The sequence below is a fragment of the Sebastes fasciatus genome, chromosome 1 (assembly GCF_043250625.1).
Source record: "Sebastes fasciatus isolate fSebFas1 chromosome 1, fSebFas1.pri, whole genome shotgun sequence".
Classification (NCBI taxonomy): Eukaryota; Metazoa; Chordata; class Actinopteri; order Perciformes; family Sebastidae; genus Sebastes; species Sebastes fasciatus.
The window spans coordinates 23,988,407-24,006,496 of record NC_133795.1 but is presented as its reverse complement, the minus strand read 5'-3'; the positions used below and the strand labels follow the sequence as shown (position 1 = coordinate 24,006,496).

The window sequence follows — 18,090 nt, the reverse complement described above, 5'->3', positions numbered from 1 at the left end:
CAGGTGGAGGACTGGGGGGTGATGGAGAGAGACTCACAGAGCTCTGTGTGAATCTGGGAAAGTGATGACCCTGTAGAGAGAGCAGATCTGCTGTCTGATGCTGGGATCAATGACTTTGACTGAGCACACGCTCATCATCCCATCACACACGTGGGACACTGACTATTCATTTCAGTGTAGCGTAAAAGTACTGTATTACTTACATTTAACTAAAATTAAATGATCAATCGAAACAGATTTGTTTTGATTTAATGCTTTGATTGAGCCATAGCAAAAACATTCTTGCAAGTCCCATTCATGTCATTTATCCTCCATTTTTTCTTTATATTTCACATAATTTCACATTAGTTGTTCTTTATCTTAACATACTGTACTCCTGAAGACATTACTTTCAGGTATTAAAAGGATTATGATGCCCATGATATATTTAAAACTTGAGACCAACAGTCATTCTGCTGTCCAGATGTTTCAGTCTTCTGACTTGTGTCTTGTAGTCAGTGTGGGTAGAAAGTTGGTCTCAGTTTCCCACACTGACTCCTTGAATGCTGTGGTCAATGAACAACAAAAGCACTTTGAATGGAGCCTTTGTGACTGATACTGGACGTGTGTTGTAGTAGAAACAGAGCCTGACGTCACCAACCATCTGGAGGGAAACAACGCCATTGGCTGGCTCTAATAGTTTGTAAAGTTTGAAATCATGATCAAAATTTCACAAGAAATGTTAGGCTAAATATATTTGGCAAATTATTTCATCATCTTTAAATCCTTTTTGACCATCCAGTCAAAATTTTGTATATTTATCAGCAACTGGATTCAGATTTCAGCTCTATAGATGAGGGGGGGGGGCATTGAAGCAGCTGTTTCCTGAAGTGTGCCAAATCCCTTTAGAGAATAATCTGCTGCTGGTGGGGTTGAGGATGATAATCATGCTAAACTCTGATCTCCAGAGTTTTCCCACACTCTCTCCATTATAAGAAATTAAGCCGTATGCCTACAATCATATGGATCTTTTGATTATTTCTTTTAACACATCTTGGTCATTAAAGTGTTCCTTTTATTTTTCTTTCATCTTTCTACATTGTACAACTCATCAACATTTAATTTAAATATATATATAAAGTGAAGACGTCCTTCGTTGGAAACCAGTGCTGAAATCACATGTATCATTTAGATATTAAAAAAACCTGTATTGTTAATATCAGTATGAGATCAACATGTGATATTTGGCTATGGTCATATTCTGTCAGGAAAACGCTGACCTGTGTGGTATCAATACTGAACAATGTTCTCTTATCTAGTGTCTTGTTGACAGTCATAAAATATCACAAGTCTGTACACCTGAAACAAACTAAATATTTTAGATTTTACTTTCCCAATAACAATCTAGTTTTACAATTTACCGCAGAAACTTATAGAACAACATTGCCAATTTTTATTATGGTACATAAACGTTGATAAAAACAATCTAGGATTTGAAACCGATTAGGATTTTTGCACTTTTAAGAGCCAGAGTGTCTTTTAATCTCTGTCCCTTCAGGTCAAAGGTCAGGATCTATTGTCCCACAGGACTCTGTGAGTGAGTTTCCTCTGGTTTCCCACACTCTGTCCTTTCACTGCTTTCATTGGAGGAACAATAGAAGTGTGCCTCATTATGCATCACTTTAGATACAATATCTGACCTCTTTAAAGAGGGAAAATATTTATTTTAACTTTTTACAATAAAACACCCGAACCTGACAGTTTTACCAAAATAGTTTTTCCTCAAAAAATATTTTGAAATGTACATTTTCTCATTTGATTTGATGGCTTGACTTTATACAAATAAGTGACTTAATTTAATGAAGAATCAGAATGAAACCACATCAAAACTTACTACACTTATATTTCCAGTAAACTGGTATTTTGAGCGGCGGCACAGTGGTGCAGTAGTTACTACTGTCTCCTCACAGCTTGAGGATTCTTGGTTTGAACCTGCTGGGCCTTTTCTCTGTAGAGTTTGCTTGTTTTCTACGGTTGCTCCAGCTTCCTCCTACAGTCCAAAGACATGCAGGTTAAGTTAACTGGTGACTCTTAATTACCCGTAGGTGTGAATGGTTGTCTGTCTCTATGTGTTAGCCCTGTGACTGACTGGCGACCTGTCCAGGGTGTACCTGTCTCTCGTACTGTCAGCTGGGTTCGGCTCCAGCCCCCCGCGACCCTCTAAAGGATAAGCGGGTATAGCTGATGGATGGTATGTTGAGGATAGACTGCAGGGGCTACATTTAATGTTGATATTTGTCATTAAAATCTGGGACGACTACAGAGAACTCCATCAATTGTGTGAGCAAAAAAATATACTTTCTCATCATTATAGCGAGGGCAGGTATAAGGAAAAATAACTCAAGAGAACAGTTTTCAGCTGGCAGTGTTTGTTTATTCAACAAGGCACAATGAGCCACATAAAGTATGAAAGCTCCAACTAGAGGTGATGATACATCACAACAACAAGTTGTAGATTTCTACAAGACACACTGTACTCAGAGAGAGTAAAGGAACAACTGTCTTTATAAAAGACAAACAATTTACAATATTTGAGGACACAGTACTCACTGTATTTTAACAATATATATAACACATTTGCACTTAGTGAACAAACGAAACAATATTAAAAACTGACCTTACAACAGGTCACATTGTTCTAAATAACCACTGAATTCAGTTGATTCTAAAATGTTACATTGTCACTAGAAAACTGTGACAATATGACATTAAACAAACCTTTATAATAAAAGGATAAACATATTGATCTTAAAACAGAACATTTTTCAATAATCACATAAAATGAGAGAAAGTCCATTATGACAAAATGTCCTTAAAAAGAACAGGTAAGATTTAGATCAACTCAAAATCATCAATACCTATCAAGAGGTAATAAATATCTCTGTGCACTATATTGTACCAACACATGACGTGCAGTGAGACATAAAAGTATCACAGGAAAATTGTGACATTAAGCAAAACTTTTAGATGAAAAGGAGAAACATTTGGATCTAACAACAGATCAGTTTTGATTAATCAGAGAGATTAAAGTCCATTATGACAATATGTTCATAAAGAGGACATTTAAATTGTTGATCACTATGATCAATAACAATCAGAAGATAACAAATGTTACCATAACATTATATACTACCAATACATGAAGTACAGTGAGATATAATAATAATTGCTGATGCAATCAGATTTGGTTCATGCAACATGCATGACAAGATGTTCTCTTTCTGAACTTGAAAGATGTTGTTGCTGTCATTTCCTCAGGAAATGTCATCTTGAACAAAGAAAATACACAAAATACAACCTTCTGTACAAACAGAAGAACAAGTTCATCAAATGTCAGAATTCAGAAGAATTCATTTCCAGTAATCTTTGACCAATGTGGTCATCTCAGTTAGTCTGGTAGTAACTCCAGTCTGTAGGTGTCTACCACGGCCTCCAGAGGGCGCTGTCGACTGGACTCTTCTCTTTGGTGATGCTGGTCTGGACTGTGGAGCTCAGAAGAGAGAAGTCAGCCTCTCTCAGGTTGTTATCAGAGGAAGACTGCAGCTTGTTGAAGTGCTTCAGCAGTCTTCTCTGGGACTGTGTCTCCACCTCCTCCTTGGACAGGAAGTGTGTTACCTCTTGGACACACCTGGAGTAGCCTTGATTGACAGCTGTTGAGTGCGCAGGTTGATGCTTCTGCTGCTGCAGTCGTCTCAGGACACAAACTGTCATCTCCAGGATGTCTGCTTTCTCCAGCTTGGCGTCTGGCTGCTGTTTGAGGAACTCTGGACCCAGGAGAGACTTGAGCTGCTCAATGCTGCTGTTGATTCGCTCTCTGCGTAACTTCTCCACCAGAGGCTTTCTGAGCTGCAGAAAGAAGAACAAAGTCATTAATAAACTTATTCTGGAGTATCAAGTTAGCATGAACAAAGACAACGTCTCATTAACGATATTTAAATCATCTTGAATCTTCAGTTTACCTTGTGGGTCAGAGTCAGATGCTCCTGAGAATCGGTCATTGCTGCAGTGATTGTAGGTGCCATGTCTGGATCTCTGTGCTGTAGAGGTCTCTGTAGAGAGAATCTGATCTCTGCTGGCTTCATCCTTCCTATTTATAGTCCCACATCTCCATATGAATGTGTGGGTCTTGGTCTGGTTGGAGTTTCTCACAGTCTAAGCCAATCAGAGAGCTTGATGAGACAATAGGGGACACAGCACACTTCATGCTGTTATATCCTGGGGGACAATGGTTAGATCTCAGGGGAACAGGTGGAGGACTGGGGGGTGATGGAGAGAGACTCACAGAGCTCTGTGTGAATCTGGGAAAGTGATGACCCTGTAGAGAGAGCAGATCTGCTGTCTGATGCTGGGATCAATGACTTTGACTGAGCACACGCTCATCATCCCATCACACACGTGGGACACTGACTATTCATTTCAGTGTAGCGTAAAAGTACTGTATTACTTACATTTAACTAAAATTAAATGATCAATCGAAACAGATTTGTTTTGATTTAATGCTTTGATTGAGCCATAGCAAAAACATTCTTGCAAGTCCCATTCATGTCATTTATCCTCCATTTTTTCTTTATATTTCACATAATTTCACATTAGTTGTTCTTTATCTTAACATACTGTACTCCTGAAGACATTACTTTCAGGTATTAAAAGGATTATGATGCCCATGATATATTTAAAACTTGAGACCAACAGTCATTCTGCTGTCCAGATGTTTCAGTCTTCTGACTTGTGTCTTGTAGTCAGTGTGGGTAGAAAGTTGGTCTCAGTTTCCCACACTGACTCCTTGAATGCTGTGGTCAATGAACAACAAAAGCACTTTGAATGGAGCCTTTGTGACTGATACTGGACGTGTGTTGTAGTAGAAACAGAGCCTGACGTCACCAACCATCTGGAGGGAAACAACGCCATTGGCTGGCTCTAATAGTTTGTAAAGTTTGAAATCATGATCAAAATTTCACAAGAAATGTTAGGCTAAATATATTTGGCAAATTATTTCATCATCTTTAAATCCTTTTTGACCATCCAGTCAAAATTTTGTATATTTATCAGCAACTGGATTCAGATTTCAGCTCTATAGATGAGGGGGGGGGGCATTGAAGCAGCTGTTTCCTGAAGTGTGCCAAATCCCTTTAGAGAATAATCTGCTGCTGGTGGGGTTGAGGATGATAATCATGCTAAACTCTGATCTCCAGAGTTTTCCCACACTCTCTCCATTATAAGAAATTAAGCCGTATGCCTACAATCATATGGATCTTTTGATTATTTCTTTTAACACATCTTGGTCATTAAAGTGTTCCTTTTATTTTTCTTTCATCTTTCTACATTGTACAACTCATCAACATTTAATTTAAATATATATATAAAGTGAAGACGTCCTTCGTTGGAAACCAGTGCTGAAATCACATGTATCATTTAGATATTAAAAAAACCTGTATTGTTAATATCAGTATGAGATCAACATGTGATATTTGGCTATGGTCATATTCTGTCAGGAAAACGCTGACCTGTGTGGTATCAATACTGAACAATGTTCTCTTATCTAGTGTCTTGTTGACAGTCATAAAATATCACAAGTCTGTACACCTGAAACAAACTAAATATTTTAGATTTTACTTTCCCAATAACAATCTAGTTTTACAATTTACCGCAGAAACTTATAGAACAACATTGCCAATTTTTATTATGGTACATAAACGTTGATAAAAACAATCTAGGATTTGAAACCGATTAGGATTTTTGCACTTTTAAGAGCCAGAGTGTCTTTTAATCTCTGTCCCTTCAGGTCAAAGGTCAGGATCTATTGTCCCACAGGACTCTGTGAGTGAGTTTCCTCTGGTTTCCCACACTCTGTCCTTTCACTGCTTTCATTGGAGGAACAATAGAAGTGTGCCTCATTATGCATCACTTTAGATACAATATCTGACCTCTTTAAAGAGGGAAAATATTTATTTTAACTTTTTACAATAAAACACCCGAACCTGACAGTTTTACCAAAATAGTTTTTCCTCAAAAAATATTTTGAAATGTACATTTTCTCATTTGATTTGATGGCTTGACTTTATACAAATAAGTGACTTAATTTAATGAAGAATCAGAATGAAACCACATCAAAACTTACTACACTTATATTTCCAGTAAACTGGTATTTTGAGCGGCGGCACAGTGGTGCAGTAGTTACTACTGTCTCCTCACAGCTTGAGGATTCTTGGTTTGAACCTGCTGGGCCTTTTCTCTGTAGAGTTTGCTTGTTTTCTACGGTTGCTCCAGCTTCCTCCTACAGTCCAAAGACATGCAGGTTAAGTTAACTGGTGACTCTTAATTACCCGTAGGTGTGAATGGTTGTCTGTCTCTATGTGTTAGCCCTGTGACTGACTGGCGACCTGTCCAGGGTGTACCTGTCTCTCGTACTGTCAGCTGGGTTCGGCTCCAGCCCCCCGCGACCCTCTAAAGGATAAGCGGGTATAGCTGATGGATGGTATGTTGAGGATAGACTGCAGGGGCTACATTTAATGTTGATATTTGTCATTAAAATCTGGGACGACTACAGAGAACTCCATCAATTGTGTGAGCAAAAAAATATACTTTCTCATCATTATAGCGAGGGCAGGTATAAGGAAAAATAACTCAAGAGAACAGTTTTCAGCTGGCAGTGTTTGTTTATTCAACAAGGCACAATGAGCCACATAAAGTATGAAAGCTCCAACTAGAGGTGATGATACATCACAACAACAAGTTGTAGATTTCTACAAGACACACTGTACTCAGAGAGAGTAAAGGAACAACTGTCTTTATAAAAGACAAACAATTTACAATATTTGAGGACACAGTACTCACTGTATTTTAACAATATTCATAACACATTTGCACTTAGTGAACAAACAAAACAATATTAAAAACTGACCTTACAACAGGTCACATGGTTCTAAATAACCACTGAATTCAGTTGATTCTAAAATGTTACATTGTCACTAGAAAACTGTGACAATATGACATTAAACAAACCTTTACAGTAAAAGGATAAACATATTGATCTTAAAACAGAACATTTTTCAATAATCACATAAAATGAGAGAAAGTCCATTATGACAAAATGTCCTTAAAAAGAACAGGTAAGATTTAGATCAACTCAAAATCATCAATACCTATCAAGAGGTAATAAATATCTCTGTGCACTATATTGTACCAACACATGACGTGCAGTGAGACATAAAAGTATCACAGGAAAATTGTGACATTAAGCAAAACTTTTAGATGAAAAGGAGAAACATTTGGATCTAACAACAGATCAGTTTTGATTAATCAGAGAGATTAAAGTCCATTATGACAATATGTTCATAAAGAGGACATTTAAATTGTTGATCACTATGATCAATAACAATCAGAAGATAACAAATGTTACCATAGTATGATATACTACCAATACATGAAGTACAGTGAGATATAATAATAATTGCTGATGCAATCAGATTTGGTTCATGCAACATGCATGACAAGATGTTCTCTTTCTGAACTTGAAAGATGTTGTTGCTGTCATTTCCTCAGGAAATGTCATCTTGAACAAAGAAAATACACAAAATACAACCTTCTGTACAAACAGAAGAACAAGTTCATCAAATGTCAGAATTCAGAAGAATTCATTTCCAGTAATCTTTGACCAATGTGGTCATCTCAGTTAGTCTGGTAGTAACTCCAGTCTGTAGGTGTCTACCACGGCCTCCAGAGGGCGCTGTCGACTGGACTCTTCTCTTTGGTGATGCTGGTCTGGACTGTGGAGCTCAGAAGAGAGAAGTCAGCCTCTCTCAGGTTGTTATCAGAGGAAGACTGCAGCTTGTTGAAGTGCTTCAGCAGTCTTCTCTGGGACTGTGTCTCCACCTCCTCCTTGGACAGGAAGTGTGTTACCTCTTGGACACACCTGGAGTAGCCTTGATTGACAGCTGTTGAGTGCGCAGGTTGATGCTTCTGCTGCTGCAGTCGTCTCAGGACACAAACTGTCATCTCCAGGATGTCTGCTTTCTCCAGCTTGGCGTCTGGCTGCTGTTTGAGGAACTCTGGACCCAGGAGAGACTTGAGCTGCTCAATGCTGCTGTTGATTCGCTCTCTGCGTAACTTCTCCACCAGAGGCTTTCTGAGCTGCAGAAAGAAGAACAAAGTCATTAATAAACTTATTCTGGAGTATCAAGTTAGCATGAACAAAGACAACGTCTCATTAACGATATTTAAATCATCTTGAATCTTCAGTTTACCTTGTGGGTCAGAGTCAGATGCTCCTGAGAATCGGTCATTGCTGCAGTGATTGTAGGTGCCATGTCTGGATCTCTGTGCTGTAGAGGTCTCTATAGAGAGAATCTGATCTCTGCTGGCTTCATCCTTCCTATTTATAGTCCCACATCTCCATATGAATGTGTGGGTCTTGGTCTGGTTGGAGTTTCTCACAGTCTAAGCCAATCAGAGAGCTTGATGAGACAATAGGGGACACAGCACACTTCATGCTGTTATATCCTGGGGGACAATGGTTAGATCTCAGGGGAACAGGTGGAGGACTGGGGGGTGATGGAGAGAGACTCACAGAGCTCTGTGTGAATCTGGGAAAGTGATGACCCTGTAGAGAGAGCAGATCTGCTGTCTGATGCTGGGATCAATGACTTTGACTGAGCACACGCTCATCATCCCATCACACACGTGGGACACTGACTATTCATTTCAGTGTAGCGTAAAAGTACTGTATTACTTACATTTAACTAAAATTAAATGATCAATCGAAACAGATTTGTTTTGATTTAATGCTTTGATTGAGCCATAGCAAAAACATTCTTGCAAGTCCCATTCATGTCATTTATCCTCCATTTTTTCTTTATATTTCACATAATTTCACATTAGTTGTTCTTTATCTTAACATACTGTACTCCTGAAGACATTACTTTCAGGTATTAAAAGGATTATGATGCCCATGATATATTTAAAACTTGAGACCAACAGTCATTCTGCTGTCCAGATGTTTCAGTCTTCTGACTTGTGTCTTGTAGTCAGTGTGGGTAGAAAGTTGGTCTCAGTTTCCCACACTGACTCCTTGAATGCTGTGGTCAATGAACAACAAAAGCACTTTGAATGGAGCCTTTGTGACTGATACTGGACGTGTGTTGTAGTAGAAACAGAGCCTGACGTCACCAACCATCTGGAGGGAAACAACGCCATTGGCTGGCTCTAATAGTTTGTAAAGTTTGAAATCATGATCAAAATTTCACAAGAAATGTTAGGCTAAATATATTTGGCAAATTATTTCATCATCTTTAAATCCTTTTTGACCATCCAGTCAAAATTTTGTATATTTATCAGCAACTGGATTCAGATTTCAGCTCTATAGATGAGGGGGGGGGGCATTGAAGCAGCTGTTTCCTGAAGTGTGCCAAATCCCTTTAGAGAATAATCTGCTGCTGGTGGGGTTGAGGATGATAATCATGCTAAACTCTGATCTCCAGAGTTTTCCCACACTCTCTCCATTATAAGAAATTAAGCCGTATGCCTACAATCATATGGATATTTTGATTATTTCTTTTAACACATCTTGGTCATTAAAGTGTTCCTTTTATTTTTCTTTCATCTTTCTACATTGTACAACTCATCAACATTGAATTTAAATATATATATAAAGTGAAGACGTCCTTCGTTGGAAACCAGTGCTGAAATCACATGTATCATTTAGATATTAAAAAAACCTGTATTGTTAATATCAATATGAGGTCAACATGTGATATTTGGCTATGGTCATATTCTGTCAGGAAAACGCTGACCTGTGTGGTATCAATACTGAACAATGTTCTCTTATCTAGTGTCTTGTTGACAGTCATAAAATATCACAAGTCTGTACACCTGAAACAAACTAAATATTTTAGATTTTACTTTCCCAATAACAATCTAGTTTTACAATTTACCGCAGAAACTTATAGAACAACATTGCCAATTTTTATTATGGTACATAAACGTTGATAAAAACAATCTAGGATTTGAAACCGATTAGGATTTTTGCACTTTTAAGAGCCAGAGTGTCTTTTAATCTCTGTCCCTTCAGGTCAAAGGTCAGGATCTATTGTCCCACAGGACTCTGTGAGTGAGTTTCCTCTGGTTTCCCACACTCTGTCCTTTCACTGCTTTCACTGGAGGAACAATAGAAGTGTGCCTCATTATGCAGCACTTTAGATACAATATCTGACCTCTTTAAAGAGGGAAAATATTTATTTTAACTTTTTACAATAAAACACCCGAACCTGACAGTTTTACCAAAATAGTTTTTCCTCAAAAAATATTTTGAAATGTACATTTTCTCATTTGATTTGATGGCTTGACTTTATACAAATAAGTGACTTAATTTAATGAAGAATCAGAATGAAACCACATCAAAACTTACTACACTTATATTTCCAGTAAACTGGTATTTTGAGAGGCGGCACAGTGGTGCAGTAGTTACTACTGTCTCCTCACAGCTTGAGGATTCTTGGTTTGAACCTGCTGGGCCTTTTCTCTGTAGAGTTTGCTTGTTTTCTACGGTTGCTCCAGCTTCCTCCTACAGTCCAAAGACATGCAGGTTAAGTTAACTGGTGACTCTTAATTACCCGTAGGTGTGAATGGTTGTCTGTCTCTATGTGTCAGCCCTGTGACTGACTGGCGACCTGTCCAGGGTGTACCTGTCTCTCGTACTGTCAGCTGGGTTCGGCTCCAGCCCCCCGCGACCCTCTAAAGGATAAGCGGGTATAGCTGATGGATGGAATGTTGAGGATAGACTGCAAGGGCTACATTTAATGTTGATATTTGTCATTAAAATCTGGGACGACTACAGAGAACTCCATCAATTGTGTGAGCAAAAAAATATACTTTCTCATCATTATAGCGAGGGCAGATATAAGGAAAAATATCTCAAGAGAACAGTTTTCAGCTGGCAGTGTTTGTTTATTCAACAAGGCACAATGAGCCACATAAAGTATGAAAGCTCCAACTAGAGGTGATGATACATCACAACAACAACTTGTAGATTTCTACAAGACACACTGTACTCAGAGAGAGTAAAGGAACAACTGTCTTTACAAAAGACAAACAGTTTACAATATTTGAGGACACAGTACTCACTGTATTTAAACAATATATATAACACATTTACACTAAGTGAACAAACGAAACAATATTAAAAACTGACCTTACAACAGGTCACATGGTTCTTAACTGAATTCAGTTGATTCTAAAATGTTACATTGTCGCTAGAAAACTGTGACAATATGACATTAAACAAACCTTTACAGTAAAAGGATAAACATATTGATCCTAAAACAGATCATTTTTCAATAATCACATAAAGTGAGAGAAAGTCCATTATGACAAAATGTCCATAAAAAGAACAGGTAAGAATTTTGATCAATTCAAAATCATCAATACCTATCAAGAGGTAATAAATATCTCCATGCACTATATTGTACCAACACATGACGTGCAGTGAGACATAAAAGTATCACAGGAAAATTGTGACAAAACTTTTAGATGAAAAGGAGAAACATTTGGATCTATCAACAGATCAGTTTTGATTAATCAGAGAGATTAAAGTCCATTATGACAATATGTTAATAAAGAGGACATTTAAATTGTTGATCACTATGATCAATAACAATCAGAAGATAACAAATGTTACCATAATATTATATACTACCAATACATGAAGTACTGTGAGATATAATAATAATTGCTGATGCAATCAGATTTGGTTCATGCAACATGCATGACAAGATGTTCTCTTTCTGAACTTGAAAGATATTGTTGCTGTCATTTCCTCAGGAAATGTCATCTTGAACAAATATAACACACAAAATACAACCTTCTGTACAAACAGAAGAACAACTTCATCAAATGTCCGAATTCAGAAGAATTCATTTCCAGTAATCTTTGACCAATGTGGTCATCTCAGTTAGTCTGGTAGTAACTCCAGTCTGTAGGTGTCTACCACGGCCTCCAGAGGGCGCTGCTGACTGGACTCTTCTCTTTGGTGATGCTGGTCTGGACTGTGGAGCTCAGAAGAGAGAAGTCAGCCTCTCTCAGGTTGTTATCAGAGGAAGACTGCAGCTTGTTGAAGTGCTTCAGCAGTCTTCTCTGCTGTTGATGCTGCTGCTGCAGTCGTCTCAGGACACAAACTGTCATCTCCAGGATGTCTGCTTTCTCCAGCTTGGCGTCTGGCTGCTGTTTGAGGAACTCTGGACCCAGGACAGACTTGAGCTGCTCAAGGCTGCTGTTGATTCGCTCTCTGCGTAACTTCTCCACCAGAGGCTTTCTGAGCTGCAGAAGGAAGAACAAAGTCATTAATAAACTTATTCAGGAGTACAGTATTAATATGAACAAAGACAACGTCTCATTAACGATTTTTAAATCATCTTGAATCTTCAGTTTACCTTGTGGGTCAGAGTCAGATGCTCCTGAGAATCGGTCATTGCTGCAGTGATTGTAGGTGCCATGTCTGGATCTCTGTGCTGTAGAGGTCTCTGTAGAGAGAATCTGATCTCTGCTGGCTTCATCCCTCCTATTTATAGTCCCACATCTCCATATGAATGTGTGGGTCTCGGTCTGGTTGGAGTTTCTCACAGTCTCAGCCAATCAGAGAGCTTGATGAGACAATAGGGGGTGCAGCACACTTCATGCTGTTATGTCCTGGGGGACAATGGTTAGATCTCAGGGGAACAGGTGGAGGACTGGGGGGGTGATGGAGAGAGACTCACAGAGCTCTGTGTGAATCTGGGAAAGTGATGACCCTGTAGAGAGAGCAGATCTGCTGCCTGATGCTGGGATCAATGACTTTGACTGAGCACACGCTCATCATCCCATCACACACGTGGGACACTGACTATTCATTTCAGTGTAGCGTAAAAGTAGTGTATAACTTACATTTAACTAAAATAAAATGATCAATGGAAACAGATTTGTTTTGATTTAATGCTTTGATTGAGCCATAGCAAAAACATTCTTGCAAGTCCCATTCATGTCATTTATCCTCCAGTTTTTCTTTATAAATCAGTTAGATTTTATATTTCACTAAATTTGTTCTTTATCTTAAGATACTGTACTCCTGAAGACATTTCTTTCAGGTATTAAAAGGAGTGTGATGCCCATGATATATTTAAAACTTGAGACCAACAGTCATTCTGCTGTCCAGATGTTTCAGTCTTCTGACTTGTGTCTTGTAGTCAGTGTGGGTAGAAAGTTGGTCTCAGTTTCCCACACTGACTCCTTGAATGCTGTGGTCAATGAACAACAAAAGCACTTTGAATGGAGCCTTTGTGACTGATACTGGACGTGTGTTGTAGTAGAAACAGAGCCTGACGTCACCAACCATCTGGAGGGAAACAACGCCATTGGCTGGCTCTGATAGTTTGTAAAGTTTGAAATCATGATCAAAATTTCACAAGAAATGTTAGGCTAAATATATTTGGCAAATTATTTCATCATCTTTAAATCCTTTTTGACCATCCAGTCAAAATTTTGTATATTTATCAGCAACTGGATTCAGATTTCAGCTCTATAGATGAGGGGGGGGGGGGCATTGAAGCAGCTGTTTCCTGAAGTGTGCCAAATCCCTTTAGAGAATAATCTGCTGCTGGTGGGGTTGAGGATGATAATCATGCTAAACTCTGATCTCCAGAGTTTTCCCACACTCTCTCCATTATAAGAAATTAAGCCGTATGCCTACAATCATATGGATATTTTGATTATTTCTTTTAACACATCTTGGTCATTAAAGTGTTCCTTTTATTTTTCTTTCATCTTTCTACATTGTACAACTCATCAACATTGAATTTAAATATATATATAAAGTGAAGACGTCCTTCGTTGGAAACCAGTGCTGAAATCACATGTATCATTTAGATATTAAAAAAACCTGTATTGTTAATATCAGTATGAGATCAACATGTGATATTTGGCTGTGGTCATATTCTGTCAGGAAAACGCTGACCTGTGTGGTATCAATACTGAACAATGTTCTCTTATCTAGTGTCTTGTTGACAGTCATAAAATATCACAAGTCTGTACACCTGAAACAAACTAAATATTTTAGATTTTACTTTCCCAATAACAATCTAGTTTTACAATTTACCGCAGAAACTTATAGAACAACATTGCCAATTTTTATTATGGTACATAAACGTTGATAAAAACAATCTAGGATTTGAAACCGATTAGGATTTTTGCACTTTTAAGAGCCAGAGTGTCTTTTAATCTCTATCCCTTCAGGTCAAAGGTCAGGATCTATTGTCCCACAGGACTCTGTGAGTGAGTTTCCTCTGGTTTCCCACACTCTGTCCTTTCACTGCTTTCTCTGGAGGAACAATAGAAGTGTGCCTCATTATGCAGCACTTTAGATACAATATCTGACCTCTTTAAAGAGGGGAAATATTTATTTTAACTTTTTACAATAAAACACCCGAACCTGACAGTTTTACCAAAATAGTTTTTCCTCAAAAAATATTTTGAAATGTACATTTTCTCATTTGATTTGATGGCTTGACTTTATACAAATAAGTGACTTAATTTAATGAAGAATCAGAATGAAACCACATCAAAACTTACTACACTTATATTTCCAGTAAACTGGTATTTTGAGAGGCGGCACAGTGGTGCAGTAGTTACTACTGTCTCCTCACAGCTTGAGGATTCTTGGTTTGAACCTGCTGGGCCTTTTCTCTGTAGAGTTTTCTTGTTTTCTACGGGTGCTCCAGCTTCCTCCTACAGTCCAAAGACATGCAGGTTAAGTTAACTGGTGACTCTTAATTACCCGTAGGTGTGAATGGTTGTCTGTCTCTATGTGTCAGCCCTGTGACTGACTGGCGACCTGTCCAGGGTGTACCTGTCTCTCGTACTGTCAGCTGGGTTCGGCTCCAGCCCCCCGCGACCCTCTAAAGGATAAGCGGGTATAGCTGATGGATGGTATGTTGAGGATAGACTGCAAGGGCTACATTTAATGTTGATATTTGTCATTAAAATCTGGGACGACTACAGAGAACTCCATCAATTGTGTGAGCAAAAAAATATACTTTCTCATCATTATAGCGAGGGCAGATATAAGGAAAAATATCTCAAGAGAACAGTTTTCAGCTGGCAGTGTTTGTTTATTCAACAAGGCACAATGAGCCACATAAAGTATGAAAGCTCCAACTAGAGGTGATGATACATCACAACAACAACTTGTAGATTTCTACAAGATACACTGTACTCAGAGAGAGTAAAGGAACAACTGTCTTTATAAAAGACAAACAGTTTACAATATTTGAGGACACAGTACTCACTGTATTTTAACAATTATTTTCCAAATGGATTTAAACATTTTCACTGAGTGAACAAAAGATAAAATAGTAAAAACTGACCTTACAACAGGTCACATTGTTCTTAATAACCACTGAATTCAGTTGATTCTAAAATGTCACATTGTCACTAGAAAACTGTGACAATATGACATTAAAGAAACCTTTACAGTAAAAGGATAAACATATTGATCCTAAAACAGATCATTTTTCAATAATCACATAAAGTGAGAGAAAGTCCATTATGACAAAATGTCCATAAAAAGAACAGGTAAGAATTTCGATCAATTCAAAATCATCAATACCTATCAAAAGGTAATAAATATCTCAGTGCACTATATTGTACCAACACATGACGTGCAGTGAGACATAAAAGTATCACAGGAAAATTGTGACATTAAGCAAAACTTTTAGAAGAAAAGGAGAAACATTTGGATCTAACAACAGATCAGTTTTGATTAATCAGAGAGATTAAAGTCCATTATGACAATATGTTCATAAAGAGGACATTTAAATTGTTGATCACTATGATCAATAACAATCAGAAGATAACAAATGTTACCATAGTATTATATACTACCAATACATGAAGTACTGTGAGGTATAATAATAATTGCTGATGCAATCAGATTTGGTTCATGCAACATGCATGACAAGATGTTCTCTTTCTGAACTTGAAAGATGTTGTTGCTGTCATTTCCCCAGGAAATGTCATCTTGAACAAAGAAAACACACAAAATACAACCTTCTGTACAAACAGAAGAACAAGTTCATCAAATGTCAGAATTCAGAAGAATTCATTTCCAGTAATCTTTGACCAATGTGGTCATCTCAGTTAGTCTGGTAGTAACTCCAGTCTGTAGGTGTCTACCACGGCCTCCAGAGGGCGCTGTTGACTGGACTCTTCTCTTTGGTGATGCTGGTCTGGACTGTGGAGCTCAGAAGAGAGAAGTCAGCCTCTCTCAGGTTGTTATCAGAGGAAGACTGCAGCTTGTTGAAGTGCTTCAGCAGTCTTCTCTGCTGTTGAAGCTGCTTCTGCTGCAGTCGTCTCAGGACACAAACTGTCATCTCCAGGATGTCTGCTTTCTCCAGCTTGGCGTCTGGCTGCTGTTTGAGGAACTCTGGACCCAGGACAGACTTGAGCTGCTCAAGGCTGCTGTTGATTCGCTCTCTGCGTAACTTCTCCACCAGAGGCTTTCTGAGCTGCAGAAGGAAGAACAAAGTCATTAATAAACTTATTCTGGAGTATAGTGTTAGCATGAACAAAGACAACGTCTCATTAACGATATTTAAATCATCTTGAATCTTCAGTTTACCTTGTGGGTCAGAGTCAGATGCTCCTGAGAATCGGTCATTGCTGCAGTGATTGTAGGTGCCATGTCTGGATCTCTGTGCTGTAGAGGTCTCTGTAGAGAGAATCTGATCTCTGCTGGCTTCATCCCTCCTATTTATAGTCCCACATCTCCATATGAATGTGTGGGTCTTGGTCTGGTTGGAGTTTCCCACAGTCTCAGCCAATCAGAGAGCTTGAGGAGACAATAGGGGATGCAGCACACTTCATGCTGTAATATCCCGGGGGACAATGGTTAGATCTCAGGGGAACAGGTGGAGGACTGGGGGGGTGATGGAGAGAGACTCACAGAGCTCTGTGTGAATCTGGGAAAGTGGTGACCCTGTAGAGAGAGCAGATCTGCTGCCTGATGCTGGGATCAATGACTTTGACTGAGCACACGCTCGTCATCCCATCACACACGTGGGACACTGACTATTCATTTTATCTAACGTAAAAATACCGTATAACTTACATTTAACTAAAATTAAATGATCAATTGAAAAAGATTTGTTTTGCCTGAATGCTTTGATTGAGCCAAAGCAAAAACATTCTTGCAAGTGCCATTCATGTCATTTATCCTCCAGTTTTTCTTCATAATTCAATTAGATTTTATATTTCGCGTAATTTGATCTTTATCTGCTGTTGATGCTTCTGCTGCTGTAGTCATCTCGGGACACAAACTGTCATCTCCAGGATGTCTGCTTTCTCCAGCTTGGAGTCTGGCTGCTGTTTGAGGAGCTCTGGACCCAGGAGAAACTTTAGCTGCTCAATGCTGCTGTTAACATCTTTTAACCATTTTAACCGATAGCGTTAATCGGTTAAAATGCTTAATGTCAGTTAACGGTTAATTATTAATATCCCTAATACGATGTTATAAACCAGTGTGCTGCCCATTCATGGAACTTGAAATAAACTCAACACAATAATGATGCAGCTGTCCAGATGCAGCAGAGTCTTTTGACACGTGCCTTGTAGTCAGTGTGAGTAACAAGTTGAGCTCAGTTTCCCACACTGACTCCCTGTATGGTCTGGTCAATGAACCACAAAGAGACTTCCTTGACAGATGCTGGATGTGTGTTGTTATGGAAACAGAGTCTGACATCATCAGCCATCTGGAGGAAAAGGACACCATTGGCTGTTTCTGAGTCTTTGTAAAATTTGAAACTTTGGTCAACAACCTATCATAAAGTATCAGCAAAATTATTCATCATCTTCTATTTTCAGTTTCCAATCATTGTCATAGATTTTGAACCTCCAGTAATAATCATGTCTCATTATTGACCATCAACTGGATCAGAACTTCAGCTCTTCACATGGAGGTGGGAGTTTTCGGGGGGCAGCTGTCTCCTGAAGTGTGCCAAATCCCTTTGGAGAATTACTCGGCTGCTGGTGGGA

General features: G+C 38.6%; 2 protein-coding genes and 1 pseudogene across 2 annotated transcripts; all 3 read right to left on the bottom strand.

Annotated features, from left to right (window-relative positions):
• Positions 1-3,315: 3,315 nt before the first annotated feature.
• Positions 3,316-4,136, bottom strand: LOC141777393 (transcription factor HES-5-like). The gene is made up of 2 exons (XM_074651604.1): positions 3,999-4,136; positions 3,316-3,885 (listed from the first exon to the last, which is right to left on the bottom strand). The coding sequence occupies exons 1-2, from the start codon at positions 4,119-4,121 to the stop codon at positions 3,460-3,462; spliced, it is 549 nt and encodes a 182-aa protein (XP_074507705.1). The 5' UTR covers positions 4,122-4,136; the 3' UTR covers positions 3,316-3,459.
• Positions 4,137-6,653: 2,517 nt separating this feature from the next.
• Positions 6,654-8,405, bottom strand: LOC141777387 (transcription factor HES-5-like; annotated as a pseudogene).
• A 7,030-nt stretch (positions 8,406-15,435) lies between these two features.
• LOC141777369 (transcription factor HES-4-like) lies at positions 15,436-16,968 on the bottom strand. The gene is made up of 2 exons (XM_074651569.1): positions 16,679-16,968; positions 15,436-16,565 (listed from the first exon to the last, which is right to left on the bottom strand). Exons 1-2 carry the CDS (start codon positions 16,799-16,801, stop codon positions 16,230-16,232), a joined length of 459 nt encoding a protein of 152 aa, XP_074507670.1. The 5' UTR covers positions 16,802-16,968; the 3' UTR covers positions 15,436-16,229.
• Positions 16,969-18,090: the final 1,122 nt, after the last annotated feature.

Coding starts and splice junctions, on each gene's coding strand:
- LOC141777393 (XM_074651604.1), bottom strand. CDS start 4,121: ATGAAGCCAGCAGAGATCAGATTCTCTCTACAGAGACCTCTACAGCAC. Junction 3,886..3,998: donor ATCTGACTCTGACCCACAAG/GTAAACTGAAGA, acceptor TTCTTTCTGCAG/CTCAGAAAGCCTCTGGTGGA.
- LOC141777369 (XM_074651569.1), bottom strand. CDS start 16,801: ATGAAGCCAGCAGAGATCAGATTCTCTCTACAGAGACCTCTACAGCAC. Junction 16,566..16,678: donor ATCTGACTCTGACCCACAAG/GTAAACTGAAGA, acceptor TTCCTTCTGCAG/CTCAGAAAGCCTCTGGTGGA.